The 17,167-nt window shown below is 57.5% G+C and overlaps 6 protein-coding genes across 6 annotated transcripts; 2 read left to right on the plus strand and 4 right to left on the minus strand.

Annotated features, from left to right (window-relative positions):
- Positions 1-466: 466 nt before the first annotated feature.
- On the minus strand, positions 467-2,242 carry J4E92_010615 (uncharacterized protein; the record flags this gene model as incomplete). Its single annotated transcript, XM_051501952.1, has 1 exon — positions 467-2,242. One exon carries the CDS (start codon positions 2,240-2,242, stop codon positions 467-469), a length of 1,776 nt encoding a protein of 591 aa, XP_051347854.1.
- A 341-nt stretch (positions 2,243-2,583) lies between these two features.
- On the plus strand, positions 2,584-3,863 carry RPT4 (26S proteasome subunit rpt4; the record flags this gene model as incomplete). The annotated part of the gene is made up of 3 exons (XM_051501953.1): positions 2,584-2,800; positions 2,853-3,696; positions 3,743-3,863. 3 exons carry the CDS (start codon positions 2,584-2,586, stop codon positions 3,861-3,863), a joined length of 1,182 nt encoding a protein of 393 aa, XP_051347855.1.
- A 487-nt stretch (positions 3,864-4,350) lies between these two features.
- J4E92_010617 (uncharacterized protein) lies at positions 4,351-6,392 on the plus strand (the record flags this gene model as incomplete). Its single annotated transcript, XM_051501954.1, has 3 exons — positions 4,351-4,462; positions 4,514-6,183; positions 6,255-6,392. 3 exons carry the CDS (start codon positions 4,351-4,353, stop codon positions 6,390-6,392), a joined length of 1,920 nt encoding a protein of 639 aa, XP_051347856.1.
- A 606-nt stretch (positions 6,393-6,998) lies between these two features.
- Positions 6,999-10,048, minus strand: ATG1 (Serine/threonine-protein kinase; the record flags this gene model as incomplete). The annotated part of the gene is made up of 3 exons (XM_051501955.1): positions 6,999-7,141; positions 7,191-9,825; positions 9,887-10,048. The coding sequence occupies 3 exons, from the start codon at positions 10,046-10,048 to the stop codon at positions 6,999-7,001; spliced, it is 2,940 nt and encodes a 979-aa protein (XP_051347857.1).
- Positions 10,049-10,610: 562 nt separating this feature from the next.
- J4E92_010619 (uncharacterized protein) lies at positions 10,611-13,503 on the minus strand (the record flags this gene model as incomplete). The annotated part of the gene is made up of 2 exons (XM_051501956.1): positions 10,611-12,667; positions 12,879-13,503. 2 exons carry the CDS (start codon positions 13,501-13,503, stop codon positions 10,611-10,613), a joined length of 2,682 nt encoding a protein of 893 aa, XP_051347858.1.
- Positions 13,504-13,857: 354 nt separating this feature from the next.
- J4E92_010620 (uncharacterized protein) lies at positions 13,858-16,604 on the minus strand (the record flags this gene model as incomplete). Its single annotated transcript, XM_051501957.1, has 3 exons — positions 13,858-14,331; positions 14,380-16,402; positions 16,453-16,604. The coding sequence occupies 3 exons, from the start codon at positions 16,602-16,604 to the stop codon at positions 13,858-13,860; spliced, it is 2,649 nt and encodes an 882-aa protein (XP_051347859.1).
- Positions 16,605-17,167: the final 563 nt, after the last annotated feature.

A 17,167-nucleotide genomic window follows, 5' to 3' on the forward strand; every position in this document is an offset into this window, starting at 1 on the left:
ACGCAGCTGGAGTCCGACGACGACGACGGCCATCTGCCTCTTAACCTCACCCAACCCGCCTCGCACTGCTGCGAGTTATCCACGCCTCGTCTAGGCGGCTACGTGTCCAGCTCAGCAGCCTCACTGACCGCCTGGCTGCCCGACTCAAATGCACTCATGCCGACGGCCACGTGTAGCGCCCACTGCTTGCTTCTTCGACACCAACGTCACCGGTGCGGCAGTCGACTTGGCCTAGGCTGTGGGCCTGGCGTGCAACGAGTTCCCGCCCACCGTCACGACACCCAACGTCAAGACAGCAAGCTCAGAGCCATTCATCACGCATACCCTAGCCATCTGTGAGACCGAGTCTCGCTGCACCCAGTGTAAGAAGGCGACCAGAAGTCGTCACTAAATGCGTCATGAGAATTGGTATCTAATATGCATCCACAAACGCCTCGCAATGCAAGTGACTTCTCGCCTATGCTTCCTAACCCTCCTCCTCGCCCTCAGTTGTGCCGTTTGCCAGGCTTCTTCTCGGTACCTCGAAGACGTGAATGCCGTTCTTGGCCTTTGCAGACATCCATCTGGCTAACCTGGGCTCCTTGCCCACGGCAGCCACCACGCACAGCCCATCCTTGCCTCTGTCTCCTCTCTCCTGAACTGCAAGACCATTCACAATGCCTCGTATGAGAATAGCATCGTCCCTAGAGCTGCCATTGACCATGGACTCGTCTTCCGCAATCGGCACACGTCCTATCTTGCCCGCGGGCTCAATGCTCTTCTTGTCGGCTGTAATCCTCCAGGCGCGTATCCAGCCGTCCCAGCTCGCTGTGAGGATCAAGTCGGCAAAGGGAACGGTAGCAAGCGCAGTCACGTAGCGCGGTAGCCGCGGACCGGGCTTTGTCGATGTTGCGGCGTCGTCGTTGGCTGACATTTGCTCGGGCGAGAGCGGTGGATCGCGGCCATGGGTAAGTGGATATGTAAAAAGGGGCTTCTTCCGGTTGACAGACCACAACGACAAGGCTCCATTGTCCGATGCTGTGACAAACAAGCCGGCGTCGAGAAGGCCGACGCAATCGATGGAGCCTTCGGCATATGCCATGGGCGCATCGTCGTCGAGGCTGGCGCCGACGTCTTGATCCTGTTTGTCGTCTCCGTCAACAGTCTTGCCAAATCGGCCTTTGCGCAGCTTGTCCAAGCCCTTTTGCCTGGCTGTACCGCCTCCGTGGAAGACGAGCTGGTTTTCCTCGACGACCCTCCACAGGCGCGCAGTGCGATCGCGGGCGCCTACACTGACGCATGTCTCTTGGTTCATCTCCAACCCGCCTGCGACACCAATGACGGCGTCCTGGTGTCCGACCAGTGTCTCAATGTACGCAGATTCAGGCGCACTCCAGACAATGACTGCTCGGTCTGCGCCGCCGGAGAAGAGCTGCTCGGTGCCCCTCCGGAAGGACAGTGAGAGAACGGCATCTCGATGGCGAGTAAAGAGGTGTCGGGGCGTGAGGGTGTCGGCGTCCCAGATGACCAGACGCGCATGCACATCGCCCGTGGCCAGGTACTTTCCCGAGTCGGAGATGGCTATAGACACAATCTCGCCCGTGTGACCCAGAAAGGCGCGGTCGCCCTTTTTGTTCTTGTTTCCCTTGCGCCACAGAAGCCTCTTGGGAGTGGTGCGCGGCGTCAGGTTGGACGGTCGGTTGGGGTCGGGCGCATACGATTTCGGGTCTGCAATTGCCCACTTCTCGACGACGAGATCCTTGCTGATGGTCCAGGCATGCGGCAGCTTGACAGCGCATCCGGTGGTGGCTTTTTGCAGCCCTGAGTAGGCCGTGGCGTGTGATGCATATTCAAACCCAAGCTCAGCAGCGATGGATCGGTATATCCTGCCCTTGCCCTCCGCAACATCTTCCTTGAGTCGCTCGGCGATCAGGTCCTTGTCGATCTGCTCGGCGTCGAAGCCCACGTCCTCCTCGACCTCGTTGCGGATGTTGTCGAGATAGCGCTCGGCCAGCCTGAGGCGCTTGTCCGCCGCCGTCTCGTGCTCGTCTTCCGAAGAGCTAGCGCCGCTGTCTGCATCGTCGCCGCCGTCGAACGTGGGTGCGCCGTCGCCCTCGGATGTGTCGCTGCCGCTGATGGACTCCTCGCGCTGCATGCGGCGAGCATGCGCGTCTGTGGTGCGTCGTTTGGGGGCGCCGGCGGTGGCTTCGCTGCGCTTGCGTTTCCGCTGTGAGGCCGGCGCGGTGAAGAAGGACGACGACATTGCGGTTGCGGGTGTGGTTGCAGGAATTTGATCGGCCAACTTTTTTCGAAGGCTAACTTTCGCCGCGGAAATGGCGTCTTGGTCCAAGCTCGCTCACATACATGGACAACACCAAGGCCATCGCCGTGGCCATCACCACCGACGTCTCCCATTCCGACACTCACTCCACCCAACGCGGATAGACCCTTTCGCTGGCTGCGCACACATTCACGCCGTCTTGACTCTGCAGCAAACTCGGCTGCCTTAAAGTACCGCCCGCCGCCCTCACGCGTGCCATCACCTCCGCCTCCACACGCCGCCGCTCCTCCGCAACGTCACCCACGCCGCCGCACATGTCCACCATGAGCGGAAGCGGCGACCAGGAGCGCGAGCACGCTCTCGAGGCCTACAAGTCCAAGCTGCTCGAGTCTAGAGAATGGGAGGCCAAGCTCAAGGCGCTGCGACTGGACATCAAGGGCCTGCAGCACGACTTTGACGTATCCGAAGACAACATCAAGGCGCTGCAGAGCGTCGGCCAGATAATAGGAGAGGTGCTGAAGCAGTTGGACGAGGAGCGATGTACGTGCACGTGTGCATCCTGCCAAAAGACGCCACACTAACGTCGCCGCAGTCATTGTCAAGGCATCCTCGGGGCCCCGTTACGTCGTCGGATGCCGGTCCAAGGTCGACAAGGCCAAGCTCAAGCAAGGCACACGCGTGGCCCTCGATATGACGACACTCACCATCATGCGCATGCTTCCCCGCGAAGTCGACCCGCTCGTCTACAACATGTCGCTCGAAGACCCAGGGCAGGTCAGCTTCGGCGGCATCGGCGGCCTGAACGAGCAGATTAGGGAGCTACGCGAGGTCATCGAACTGCCGTTGAAGAACCCCGAGCTGTTTCTACGGGTAGGCATCAAACCGCCAAAGGGAGTGCTACTCTACGGACCGCCAGGCACGGGCAAGACACTCCTGGCACGCGCCGTGGCAAGCAGTCTCGAGACAAACTTCCTCAAGGTCGTCAGCTCTGCCATTGTCGACAAATACATTGGAGAATCGGCGCGTCTCATCCGTGAGATGTTTGGGTACGCAAAGGAGCACGAGCCCTGCATCATCTTCATGGACGAGATTGATGCTATTGGCGGACGTCGCTTCTCCGAGGGAACGTCGGCAGACCGTGAGATTCAGCGAACCCTCATGGAGCTGCTGAACCAGCTCGACGGCTTCGACTACCTAGGGCAGACCAAGATCATCATGGCGACGAACCGACCCGACACGCTCGACCCCGCTCTGCTTCGCGCCGGGCGTCTTGACCGCAAACTCGAAATCCCCCTACCCAACGAAGTGGGCCGTCTCGAGATTCTGAAAATTCACTCTGGCAGCGTAGTGACGGATGGCGAGATCGACTTCGAGAGCATTGTGAAGATGAGCGATGGCATGAACGGTGCCGACCTTCGCAACGTTGTCACCGAGGCGTAAGTGTCTCTTCCGTGTAACTGTGACATGGCTAACACATCGCAGCGGCCTCTTCGCCATCAAAGACTACCGAGACTCGATCAACCAGGACGATTTCAACAAGGCAGTGCGGAAGATGGCCGAGTCGAAGAAGCTAGAGGGCAAGCTGGACTACCAGAAGCTATGAGCCAGCACCTACGTTTGGATGGTAATGATGATGTGAAGATTAGCCATGGGCATCATGTACGATAGCATCACAGAAAGAGCCTGGAGCAATGATTCGTCTGCCCCACTCTGTTTATCCGATTCGTGATGAGCCCAATGCGTACATACATTTCCTCGCACAGCGCCAGAAGAGCAGGCGATGCCCTTGCGTTATGATAGCACTTGAACTTGAAACAGGAGAAAAGAAAGCAATGGGTGGGCTTTCCACACCGTCTGCGAACATGACAACAGTATTCTGCTGAGGCGTGATCACAATGCATGGATACCCGTGAACGGCGTGCTAGCGTACCTGACGTATCCCGCAAAACTCTCCGACTGTCCGACAAGCGCGTGTGATAGTGCAACGTCACGCGTTTAGACGCGGCATCATTCCAAGGTTCGATTATTCCAAGCTTGGGCCTGCGACAACCAACCCGCACCACCCCGGCGGTCTCAATTGCATGCCCATGATGGAAATGGACGGGTCTCAGTCGCCGAGTAAGGCGAAGCGCTCGCGTACCGAAATGGAGGCTGACAGCGCCGTCTCTGCAAAGAAAGCTCCTGTGCAGGCTCTGGACGACGGTATGTCCCTTGTGCATCCGTTGCGCGTCAAGTTCCTAACAACCTCCCCAGACGATACTTCCTCCTCCGACGATGACTTTGGTCCCGCCCTTCCGTCTTCAGCGCCGAAGCGAAAAAAGCGCAAACTGCCCTACGAGAAGCTTTACGTCGCTGCGCTGCCCGGCGCGACCCGCTACTCCAAATCGCTAATGCACCGCGAGCAATTGTGCTTTACCACCTTTACCCCCCACACCGACTTCCTCATAACGAGCTCTGTCGACGGCGTGGTCAAGTTCTGGAAAAAGGACTTTGGCGGCGTAGAGTTTGTCAAAGAATTCAGGGCGCATACCGGCGAGATCAAGTCTGTCAACGTGAGCGCCGACGGCCGTAGCTTTGCTACCTCCGGCTCGGACAAGACAATCAAGATCTTCGATGTCGTCACCTTCGATCTGCTGGCCATGCTGAGCGTCGAGTACACGCCTAGAGCGGTTTGCTGGCTGCACGGCCGAGGCGCAAGCTTTCCTCAACTGGCCGTCAGCTCCGAAGAAGACAGTTGGATCCGCATTTACGATGGCAGAGGGGAGAATCCAGAGCCGTTACACATGCTCAGGAGCGTTCACAGGGCGTCAGTGAACCTAATGGCATACAATAGCGAATTCGACTGTGTTGTGAGCGTCGATCAAGGTGGTATGGTGGAATACTGGAGGCCCAATGGAAACTTTGAGAAGCCAGACAATGTTTGGAGGCTGAAGAGCTCTACCAGTCTGTTCGACTTCAAGAAGTCAAAAAGTGTGCCCTCGTCGCTTACCATATCTCCCACGGGGAAGCAGTTTGCGACGCTTTCATTCCCGGATCGCAAGGTCCGCGTCTTCGACTTTGCCACCGGCAAACTTCATCGCACGTACGACGAATCAATCGAGACCATCACCAGCATGCAACAGGCTGGTACCGCTGTCCAGCATCTGGAAGACATGGAGTTTGGTCGACGCATAGCCATCGAAAGAGAGCTCGACCAGCCTATGACGAGGTGTCGCATGAATGTGACATTTGATGAGACAAGCAATTTCATCCTATACGGCAGCATGTACGGCGTCAAAGTGATCAACACACTGACCAACAAGCTTGTGAAGCTGTACGGCCAGGAAGAATCCATCAGACCGCTATGGCTGTGCCTCTACCAAGGGCAACCAGAGAAAAAGGGTGTTGTCACTGTCGAAATGGCAGCGAGCGAGAACCCGTTACTACAGGAAGCCGAGGCCAGAGATGCCATGCTCGTCACTACAGGTTCTGGCAAGGTCCGTTTCTACATGTACACTAACGATGCCAGCGCTACCAAGTCGACCCGTGATGTGCAGAACGAAAAGCCTCGCGTTGCTGCCTCCAGCAAACAAAGAGACGACAAAGCACTCGCCGCAACAGGCACTACAGCTACTCTCCACACCACCTACGGCGATATTACCATCCGTCTCTTCCCGGACGCCGCTCCCAAGGCCGTGGAAAACTTCGTCACACACGCGCGCAACAACTACTACAACAACGTCATATTCCACCGCGTGATCCGCAAATTCATGATACAGACTGGTGACCCACTTGGTGACGGCACTGGTGGAGAGAGTATTTGGGGCAAGGAGTTTGCAGATGAGTTCTCCAACTTGAGACACGACAAAGCCTACACAGTGAGCATGGCGAATGCCGGCCCAAATTCGAATGGAAGTCAATTCTTCATTACCACCGAAAAGACGGTAAGTCCTTGTCTTCTCGTTTACTTTCAGTTTCACGATGAGGCGGTGCGCTGACTGTGACATGTATGCAGCCCTGGCTTGACAACAAGCATACCATCTTCGGACGAGCGATTGCTGGGATGGATGTTATTCACAAAATCGAGAATACCAAAGTATACAAAGAGAAGCCGGAGGAGGATATTAAGATCATAAGCATTTCCATTTCTTGAAAACGCGGTCTCGAGACGGACGCCCGAGCTCATGGCGTGGAGCAACGTCATGCTTGTACATTAGCTTGGATGGTCATGTGGGCTGAACATTTGCAAAGCTCCGGTATCTACTGGCACTACCTGAGGTTGCGCGTATGATGGTAAACAGGGAATTCAGACTGCAGGTGTCACATTTCATGTCTGCTGCATGGTCTGCAAGTTCGATACACTGACCACTTCTTGTTATTCCCCAGCTACTAATAATTCGTGCAAGTCTCGATACACGTTCTATTGCTTCAAAGGCCAGCCCACAACCAATGCAAGCACTGTCCCTCCATAGCAGCATGCCAACCCAACCGTGCGCCTGAACCCGCTATTCATTTCAAACGCCTGATAATGAGAAAAATTGCACGTCGTTGCTATTCAAGATCCTGGTATCATATGCGAACGAATGCGAGTGCGCCAATGCCTTTCATGACGCCCCGTTGTCCCAAACCACGCAAAGAATACCGAATGATAAAACCATACACAGAGAGCAGGGGCTCGTAAGGATAGTGCCGTCCCTAGGTGCGAAAACAAGCAGTTGTAAGTTTGATACTTGAAAAGGTGGTTTTGTACGATGCATGACTACTTTGCGACACCTTGGGAAGAAGAGCTGCGTCCCACGGAATGTTGTGCAGGCGCACTAGTGATAGAAGTGCGCTTTTGAGTCTTGACAACGTCGAGTTTCTTCTTAAGAGCCCGTTGCCGGCTTCTCATTTGTTCAAGGACTGCGTTGGTTAGTTGGGTACACTTTGGGGACACTGTAGCGAGACTTACGCTTCTGGATCGAGCGCCGATCTTCGCCGTCGAGGCCATTAATCTCCTCGGCATCAGCCTTCTCGTTGGACGATTCTTCTTCCTCTTCAAGAACAGCTTGAAGCATCGTGATGGCAGTCCAGTAGTTGATATCGCAGTCCGCCAGGTTGTGTCCAGTGAGTTCATCAATGGCTGCCTGGCGACTCATCTCTAGCGACCGGTCATATAATAGTTTCTCAGCGGTAACACCAGTCGTAAGTAGAATGTTCTCCGCGGAACCTACAGCAGTTGCAGAGCTGGATGCCGCCGATTGATTGTGAGGATGGCTTGGATGATCTGCCGGTAGCTGCCCCTGTGCCTGCTTGAGCTTACGTGCGACAATCTCAGATTTGACGCAGCATTCGTTGAATCGATCTCGCATCCATGAGACCACCTGACCCAGCTTTGCATTGGTTCGGCTTGTTCCGTCGGGGCCACTATTACGGCGGGCGCGATTCCAGTAGCTGCCAGTCAGGTCCATAGCCTTGTTCAACATTGCCAACGTCTTGACGAAGAGTACCAGCGCTTCCTCGGAAATGATGAGAATAGTATCAGGCGTCAAATCTTCGTCGTCATCGTCATCGTCGATCACATCGCTGTTGGGCTTGCGAGCAACGCCAGTGGAACCGACTCCTAAAGCTGGGTCGCTTGGTGCAACCGGAACAAGCTGACTGTATTTGACTTCAGCGAAGCCATATACAACGTGGCTGAGCTGGGCCAGATCCTCAATCCTTTTGACCGTCATGGTATCTTCATCTTTGCCAACGGATTTGCCTCCATCGCCGACCATTAGCATGCTGCTTTGCGCAGTGGGATAGGCTGGGAATGCGGAATAGCCCTGTGGGGGTGAGACGCCCTTCATGACCGGCGGAGACAGACCAAGCCCTCGGATATTGACCATGTTCATAGCCTTGGAAAGAGCAGAGGTGGCGGTTTCAAAGCTTGGGCGGTATTGTCGCCGGCTGTAAGAAGCTGTGCGCTGGTGCGTAATGGTAGGCTTTTGCTGAATCTGGATGGCTTTCGAGGGGACTGCGCCAGTGGTTGATGTTGGCGACCCTTGCGTTGTCGATCGTCGCTTCATTGCTGCTTCCCGGTGGAGGGGACGATCCCGCTGTGTTTGTGGACTATTCGCAATCTCGTCTGCCAGTGCGTCAATCTCCACACGCCGTTTTTCCACAAAGACAAACCCCTCGTCAAGCGCGTTATCTTGTGCTGCTCGCTCTGCCGCCTCTTTCAACACGTTTGCTTCCGTCCTCTGTGGGATTCGCTCGCGATCCAGGTGCTCCTTGAGACCGATGTATGGCGGGCCTTGTTCGTCGCGAGAGTACTTGCGCCTGTGGCTGGTGGCAGTAGGTGCTGTCGTCTGGTCTTGCAGCGTCGCAGTACGTCCTGGTGCGGTTGCAGCGTTGGTGAGCGTAGGCCGACGATGCTCACGCGTTGGAGTGCGTCCGTCGTTGGGCTCAATAGGGGCGTTACTAGCTCGTCTTGCAGGCAGATATTGCGGTGGAGTGCCTGAGAAGTTGCCGGATACAGGTCGAGAAGCCGGCCGTGAAGGTGGTGTTGTCCCAAGGCCTGTCGTCCTGTCCCTGGTCGAGATCGAGTATGGACTGTCAGTAGGCCTGGATTCCAGCTCGAGGGGCGCCTTGTGGACTCGCTGGGGTGGCTCAATGGGTGGTTCTAATACGGAGGTTTGCATACGCTCAGACGCTTGCATAGAACCCGGAAGGTCCTCATCGACCATGTCTGGAATCTCATCGCGAATGACGGCATCTGAGAAGAAATGCTCGTATGACATGCGTTCGGTTGGCTTTCGCTTCAAGAGTGCGCGGATAAGGGTCTTCATGGCCCTGGTGCAGACGAGGCCTTCTGGAAATCTGACCTGGTCCTTGCGCTCTTCAATCTTGCGCAGTAGCTCTACGTGGTTGTTCGCCCTGAATGGCGGTCTGGCGCACATCATTTCGAAGAGCACAGTTCCCACAGACCACAGGTCGGCCTTTGCGTCGTACTTTTCATACCGCAGAATCTCAGGTGCCATGTAGAGGGGAGAGCCACACAGGGTTTCGGCCAGCGAGGTAGTCGGCAGAATTCTAGCGAAGCCGAAATCAGCGATCTTGAGCATGGGCAGCGAGGCGATGCCGGTGGCGGGTATCAAGGAATTGGCGCTGGCAGCCAGAGGCATGCGTTCGAGGGTGCCACTCTGCGAGTAAAAGATGGAGGAGGGGTTGAGGAGCAGGTTCTGGGGCTTGAGATCACGATGAATGTAGTTCTTGGACCGCAGGAATTCCAGGGCGCTCGCCATCTGCTTGGCAAAGTGGCGGACGACAACCTCGTGCAGGCCGCCAACGGTCGGGTTCGGGTACTTTTCTATCATGCGCTGCGTCTGCGGGTGGTTTACGAGGTCGGCGCGCTTCTTGATAAAGGCTGACAGGTCGCCGAGCTCGCAGAACTCCATGATGATGTGCATGCGGGACGGCGTCTCGTGGCAGTCGATGAGCGAGACTATGTGCGGGTGGTGCAGACTGCGCAGAATGGAGATTTCCGAGACGAGGTTGTCCTTGAGCTTCTTGTTGAGCTTGTTCATATTGACCGACTTGATGGCGACGGACTGGCGCTTCTCCTGTGCGGCGAGACAGTTAGCACTCGGCGCACGCCCCGGGCAAGGGAGGGCAGCAACGTACAATGTGAATGCCGCGGTAGACTTCGGCGAAGCTGCCCTTGCCAATGTGATGCAGGCGCTTGAACTTTCCGATGACCTGCTCCGAGCCCGTGGCTGCGGGCGTCGACACTGGCGGCGACGCGCCCGACCGCCTGGGGGCGAGCGGGTTGGGGGGTGTTGCCATGGTCGGCGGCGCTGGCTGAGCAGCCGGGCGTCAGCTACCAGCGAAGACGTGGGTACAGCGCGGCCGTGAGGGCGTTGGACATGGGCTGGCGGGAGGCGGGCGGTGGGCGGTGGGCGGTGGTCGAGGGCGGCCGATGGTGGTGATGGATGGCCGAGGGACGGGGATGCAGGGCGCGACGAGCAGCTGGGCGCGGGAGAGAAGAGGTTCGGCGCAGGGCGGCAGAGACGAGTGGGAGAGTATGTAGGGTATCGCGAGCGCAGCGTGTCGGGGGAGCGAGGAGCACCACAGGCAGTACAAGAGGCCGACGCCGTGGCTCGAGGCAGGCGTGCGCGTGTCACATGCAGGAAGCCGGCCGGGATGCTTGATAACGACGCGTGCCCCTCATGCGCTAGCACCACATCGCCCGCCTGCACGCTCCAACATGCCTCTTGTCTGGTCGCACGCATTCTGAATGCAAGTCATGCTCCCCTGCGCGAACGACCATGTGGCCGGCTTCATGGTCGGGTCGACCCGTCTATCTACGCCGTACCTGCAGCCCGCCTGATGCGGCGGCGTCGACTGCCTACAGCCTGACACCCCTCACAAGCACCCATAGTATCACTGGCACGATCACGTTGTCGTTGCCGCCTGTGAGGACCGCCTCGTTGAGGCTTGCGCCTGTCGCGCACAGAGCCGCCTTGCCCAGCGTGAGCAATGCGTCGTGAGCCCACTCGCCCTCTGTCCTGTGCCCTGCCGCACCGCTTTCCCACCCGACGCGGAGCCACACTCTACTTACCACGAGTCCAGCCGACACTGCGACTGCAAACGCCAAGGACCCTTCCAGGGACTTGCCGCCTGCCCAGGGCCATTTCCGCCGCCCGTAGCGCCGCCCGACGAGGGATGCTGCTGCGTCGCCCATGCCCACACATATAACTCCCGCCACCATACTCACGTCCCTGTCTTCCACCTCCCAGCCTTGCCACGGCTCGTCGCCAGCCCGTTCCACTCCTGCGAGCGATAGCCACAGCGGGATCGCACACCCAATCAAGAGGAAGATGTGCGACACCACCACGGGGCCTCGGAGATCGCGGCCATCCACGTACGGCGTCAGGAACCTGGCAATGGGCTTGGACAGCGGCGGAAGCTGCGAGGCGCGAATCAGATCGAGGAGGAGGAATATCGCAAGTACCAGTGCAAGCGCCAGCGCAACAAAACAAGGGTCGATGAAGATGGTCGGCAGGAGCATCGCCACCATGGTGCCGTGGAACACCTTTCTGCGTGTGTCGACTTCTACCACTGCAGAAAGCGAAAAGACCGCTACGAGGCCAGCGAGTATGGTTCCTGCACAGTACACGCACAGCAAGAGACGCGTAGTCGCTTCTCCCAGTACTATGCGGCGAACATATTCCGCCAACGACAGATGGTGTGTGAGTCGGGCCATGTCATCTGCGTGCCGTCTTGTCGGCAGAGGAACCCACCAGTTCAAATCCCACGTGAACACTTCCCACCGCACGCGTGATATATTGCCGAAGAGGTAGCTGATGGCCCATCCAAAAGGTTCGTGTTGGTGAAGAGCATATTTGCCGATACTATACCGAATTGGTCCCAGTATCAGGCCTACCACAATCACGTAGAAGTATCCAGCGTAGAGCCATTTCCTCATTGTGGCTTCGGTGGGCGTGAGCGATAAATAAGACTGCACAATCGATCCCGACTGTCTTCGGTTCGAATATCGATGCTGTGACGTATGGTCTTCAGCAACGAGGACTGGGAGGGTATTCCTACGCTTACGTCCACTGTTAGGAGTGGACCCTGCTGCAGAAGTAGACTGCTGAAAACCAGTCTTTGTCGCTTCGGCGGCGGACCGCGGCTCGCTGCCCTCCATGCAGGGTTTGATGTGTCTGACCGAGTCTAAAACGTTGACTTTAAGGCTCTTGGTCTTTTGGAGGGGCTTGTCGAATCTGGGTTCTTCATCCGCATCACTGTCACTCACATCTTTCCAGGAATCGCTTCCATCGCGTTTGGATCCCAGACTACGGGTCAAGACCTGCAAGAAGTTCTGTCGAGCTCGAATGACTTGGCCAGCACGTCGAAGCCTCCATCGCGGAATGCGTGCAAGTGCAACGCCCCACTTCAAGATGTTGCCGCAGAGCAAAAACACCCCCAGCCCGCCTAGCCACAGTAAGACACCGAGTATGGCTGCTTGAGGGGTGTCTGAGAACAAGAGGAGGTTGATAAGCCCAATTGAAAGCAGGTGCAGCTCTGCTGGTAGAAGGCTCGTAGTGGTGAGGTAGTATAGCGGCGGTAGCAGCGCTTGATGCAGAGCAAACAACGTCACCAGAAGTTCGGGATCTAGACCTTGGTTAGGCGGGGGTAACTTGAGTTTGTATGGTGTCTGTGCAAACAGCCGAGACGGTATGTCGGTGTTCTCGGCAGCGATCAGGGGCATGATGGAGACCAGCCAGTGCAGAGGAGAGTAGCCCAAGGTAGCGCTCCTGAAGGGAATAAGTCTGGCTGGCAACGCAGCTAAGCCGAGCAACATGTTGGGTAGAAGAGGCTTTGGTGATGAGGCAAAGAGTGACAGCGCAATGAGGACGGGCAGTATTGGGGGGTAGAGGATGGTGGCAGGATCGAAGGCGGCTGGTAGATGTATTCGACGGCCAAGCCGGAGACGAGAGTGATTTCTCCATGAGTAGTACAGAAGACGAAGCGGATACAGTCCCAAGACGCCGGCCATGATTGCAACGTGCGTCAACAATTCTACTAGACACGGGTTAACGACCTTGGGCCCATGCGTGGGGGGTGAGCTGACCTCTATGCCATGCCAGCAAATTGACCCAGCAGTCGCAACCGCGGACGGCGAGCGTGGCAATGCCCGCGAGCAATGCAGTTTCGGTCGTTCGCCTGACCAGCTCGTTGCGCCGCCGCTGGAGATACTTTTGCTTGGCCCTCCTCGCCTCGTCGTCGTCGCTTTGGTATGCGTCTCCCTTGCGCCTCGTCCGGTTGGTGCGAGCGAAGTAGCCCTCGAAGAGCTTTCTCCCCTCGTCGTCGATCTGTGTGGGAGTGAGCAGCGGACTCGCCCATTCGTCTGGGCCCGACGTCCGCGATTCGCGGAGGCCTTTGTGCGGTCGCAGGGGAGGAGCAGGCAGCGCCTTGACGAGGCTGTAGCCCTCGTCGTCGGCTTCGGTGCCGCTTTCGCTCGGGGAGTGCGGTGTCCGTTTCCTGCGTGTCCTGCCGTCCTTGTCGTGCATTGTCTTGCCTGGAGGCTCGGAAGAGGGTCGCGACTGCGAGGGCCGAGGGGCGCGATGCGTCGGGCCTGGTGACTGCCTCTGTGTTTGGTCTCCGTGACGCAGGTATGGATGGGGTGAGCGGCGGAACTGCTCGAGCTCTACCGTGTCATCTAGCGCGAGCGCGTCTGCGTCTGCGTCTGGGTTCGCTTCTGCGCGTGTGCCGGATCGCGGCATCCTTTGCGCCATGACGGCTCTGGCGGCTGCGCGCAACTCGATACCGAGCTTCCGACAACCCTTGCAAGTATCGTGGAGGCTGGCGCTGTGTCTATTGCGATACAATGCTCGAGCGCCACAAAGTCAACGTGAGGTGGTGGCGTTCCGATTGTACTCTTCACAGAGCCATGGCCGAACTGGCGGTCCCACGTTCGGCAAGCTGACGTAGCCACCCTTCTGGACAGATTCATGGTACATGCTAGCTTCATCACGCACCGGCTCCCTGGGTATCGCGCACTCTTATTCATAGCGTTGGCGGCATGGGTCTTTGATTTCTTCATCTATATTGTACAGCCATTTCTCACAACAGTGCACCGACAGGGGCGCCTACTGCAGATACTTGTGTTCCTTCAACCACGTCTTGACATCGTCCGCATCCCTCTCAAGCCATGCGGCTTTGGCGCTGATGGCGTCGATGCTCTGGGACAGCGCCATGTCAAAGCCCTTGGTGCTCTTGCCCTTGAAGAACGCCTCAATGTCCTCTATGTGTTCCCGGTGGGTGAAGCCTGATGTTGTAATGGCAACCACCGAACTTAGCATGCTCAGGCTAGGGGGGAGCCTTCTCTCCAGCTCCTCCCAGTTATCCTTGACCCACTTCCAGAGCGCATGACAGCCCTCCGCGTGTGACCTCAATGCTGCAATGGGCAAGTAGATGTCTTGGCCCTTGACTTCGTCGCTGAGAGCCATGGCAAGCGTGCGCTGAATGAGCTCTGGAGACTTGGCACGGCCTAGTGCGCGAAGAGCCGAGTTGCGCTCGTCGCTTGTAGCGGCATTCCGAGTCTCGTTGACGATGACATCGTACTGCGTCTGGTCAGCCTGCATTCCATTCATCCTCGTAGCACTGCTTACCTCTTCTTGCCCACCATTCGCTAGCACAATGGCATACACGCTGCCGCGGATGTTGGGGTGAATGGCAGACTTGTCGCCTGCCTTGAACTTGTCGAACATGTCAAAGGATGCTTTGGTAATCTCTTCGTCGCCAGCGATACCGGCAGCACCAAACATGAGACCCTTGAACTGCTGCTCGATGTGACCGTCTTTTTCATTGAATGTCCATCCCAGCTCATGTGCCTTCTCTGCGCTGAGCTCCAACTGGAACTTCTTCAGAGCGTCCCGGATCTTCTGGTCCTCAAACATCCATGCACCCCGGAGGGAACTAATACGACCCGTGATCTCTCCCCAGACGACAAACTCTGCTTCGTGTTTGAAGCTGTCAAGGAGCGAGAGTATACCAGACGTTTTCTGGTAGCCCGATGCCGCCAGCGAGCCTGCGTCAGCAATCATGCCAGCTCGATCCTCAACGGTCAAGAGGCCCTCCTTGGCCGAGATGCCCAGCTTCCGTAGGCGCTCTGGCGTGTACGAGGTCCGGTAGAGGCCAGAGTGGTCCGCATTAAGCTTGAAGAAGTCGAGGTCCTTGAGCTTAAAGTCGGCTTCACGATCGAAAAGCGTCAAGTCTTCGTCAACTCCTTCCTTGGTCCGCAGCGCAAGGAATACGGGGTACAGGGTTTGATCCTCCTCTGGCTTGACATCGGCAGTGCGGAGGAAGCGGTTCTGCTTGAGGTGGATGGAATCAGTGCCTTCCGTGACGGTAACGACTGGGAAGCCGACCTTCTTGGTCCAGATGTCCATGACCTTGCCAACATCCTTGCCGCTGGCATCCGCTAAGGCAGCCCAGAGGTCACCAGTCTCTGTGTTGCCATAGGCGTGCTTTTTGAGATACCGGCGGATTCCTTCCATGAAGGTGTCCTCTCCGACATATTTGGAGATCATGCGGATGACACTCGAGCCCTTGGAGTATGAGATGGCATCGAAGATCTGGTTTATCTCGTCTGCGCGCTTTACCGGTACCTCGATGGGATGGCTGCTTCGTAGCGAGTCGAGCGAGAGTGCGCTGGCTAGATTGTCTGTAACATAGCCTTCCCAGACTTTCCAGTCAGGGTAGAAGACATTGCAGGAATACCACGACATCCACGTTGCAAATCCTTCATTAAGCCACAAGCCGTCCCAGAAGTCCATGGTCACGAGATTACCAAACCACTGGTGGGCAAGCTCGTGCTGCACCGTCTCGGCGACGCGCTGCTTGGTAGCTGCCCCGCTGACCTTTTCGTCAATGAGCACGTCGACGACACGATATGTGACGAGGCCCCAGTTTTCCATGGCACCTGCACTGAAGTCGGGAATCGCGACCATGTCCATTTTGGGCAGCGGGAAGGGACTGTCAAAGGTTTTTTCGTAGAATGCCAGCGTCTTTGCCGCCAGCTCGAGCGAAAAGCGGCCGTGCTCGATGTCCCGATCCTTTGGCGCATAGACTCGCACAGGGACGCGGAAGTTGTTCGTCTCGATGTAGTTGAGCTCACCGACAATGAAGCACAGGAGGTAGGTCGACATGAGAGGCGTCGGGCTGAAGGTGACGGCCTTGCGCCTTCCGCCCGAGATGGTGCTTTGGATCTGTTTCTCCGACGCTACGTCCATGTTGCTGAGACAGGTCATCTTCTCATCGGCGATGAGGGTGACGGTGAATTTGGCCTTGAGCGCGGGCTCGTCGAAGCAAGGAAACGCCCGCCTGGCATCTGTGGGCTCCATCTGCGTCGTGGCCATGTATGTAGTGGAGCCGTCGGCAGCCTTGAAGGAGGAGCGGTAGAAGCCGGCCATGTTGTCGTTCAGCACTCCGGCGAAGGCCATGGTGAGCTTCGCCTGGCTACCGCCCGGAATGGTCTGGTCGAAGCTGACCGTGGTCGTCTGCGCATCGTCGTCGGTGGTGACATGAGGCGACTCGGTAATGACTTGCTGGCCGGCCGTGACCTTGGTCGAGTGGATCTTGAGCTCGTTGGTGTTGAGGGCAATGGACGTGGTGTCGTCGACGACATCTAGACTGGCCGAGTGTCAGCAGGGCCCTCCTCATACGGGCGGACGGGCACATACTCGATGGTGACAGTGCCCTGGTAAGTGAAGTTGGCAAAGTCGGGCTCGAGTGTGAGGTCGTAGTGGACGGGCTTGACGTTGGCGGGCAGCACCTCGCGACCCTTGGTGATGTCGATGGACGCGTGGCCCTCTGCGCCGAAGTGCTTGCACATATTTCGTCGGTGGGAACAGTGCCTTGCGGGGACAAGGGCAGGGTGACGGGAGGGTGGTGGGGGACGAGGGACCGGGCGAGGGCTGTTGGTGGGGGGAGGAGAGAGTCGCGCGTTCGGTGTGAGCGTGTGCAGTAGCGTCCGCCGTGGCTTCAGTCGGCGGCTGGGAGCGGCCAGAAGACGTCCATGGTAGGTGAAGCGGTGCATCTGGCTTCTCGTGTGCTGTGTCGCGACCTGTCCCCTGCGCCGCGAGAGCTCGACGTCCTCCAGCGCTCTCTTCGCGGCCAGATGCAGCCTAGCTCGCATCGGGGCCGTGTCCACTATATAAGCCAGGCCGACGTCGCGTTGCGTTCCGGCACCACGCAAGAAGCTCGACGACGTCTCCCGCTCCTGGGGACGCCGTGTGTTCTGGCACTGCCCCGGCACTGCCAGTCTTGCTAGAGAGAAGCAGCCCTCGTTTGAGCCCTTTTGCAATTCCTGCATGAGCGAAAGGGTATAGAAGTAGGGCTACATTGCTGCGTATCACGGACGAAGTCTCTTCCACGCGGGACCCTCTGCACTGCCTG

Source organism: Alternaria infectoria (assembly GCF_024043175.1).
Source record: "Alternaria infectoria strain BMP 0036 chromosome Unknown scaffold_39, whole genome shotgun sequence".
NCBI lineage: Eukaryota > Fungi > Ascomycota > Dothideomycetes > Pleosporales > Pleosporaceae > Alternaria > Alternaria infectoria.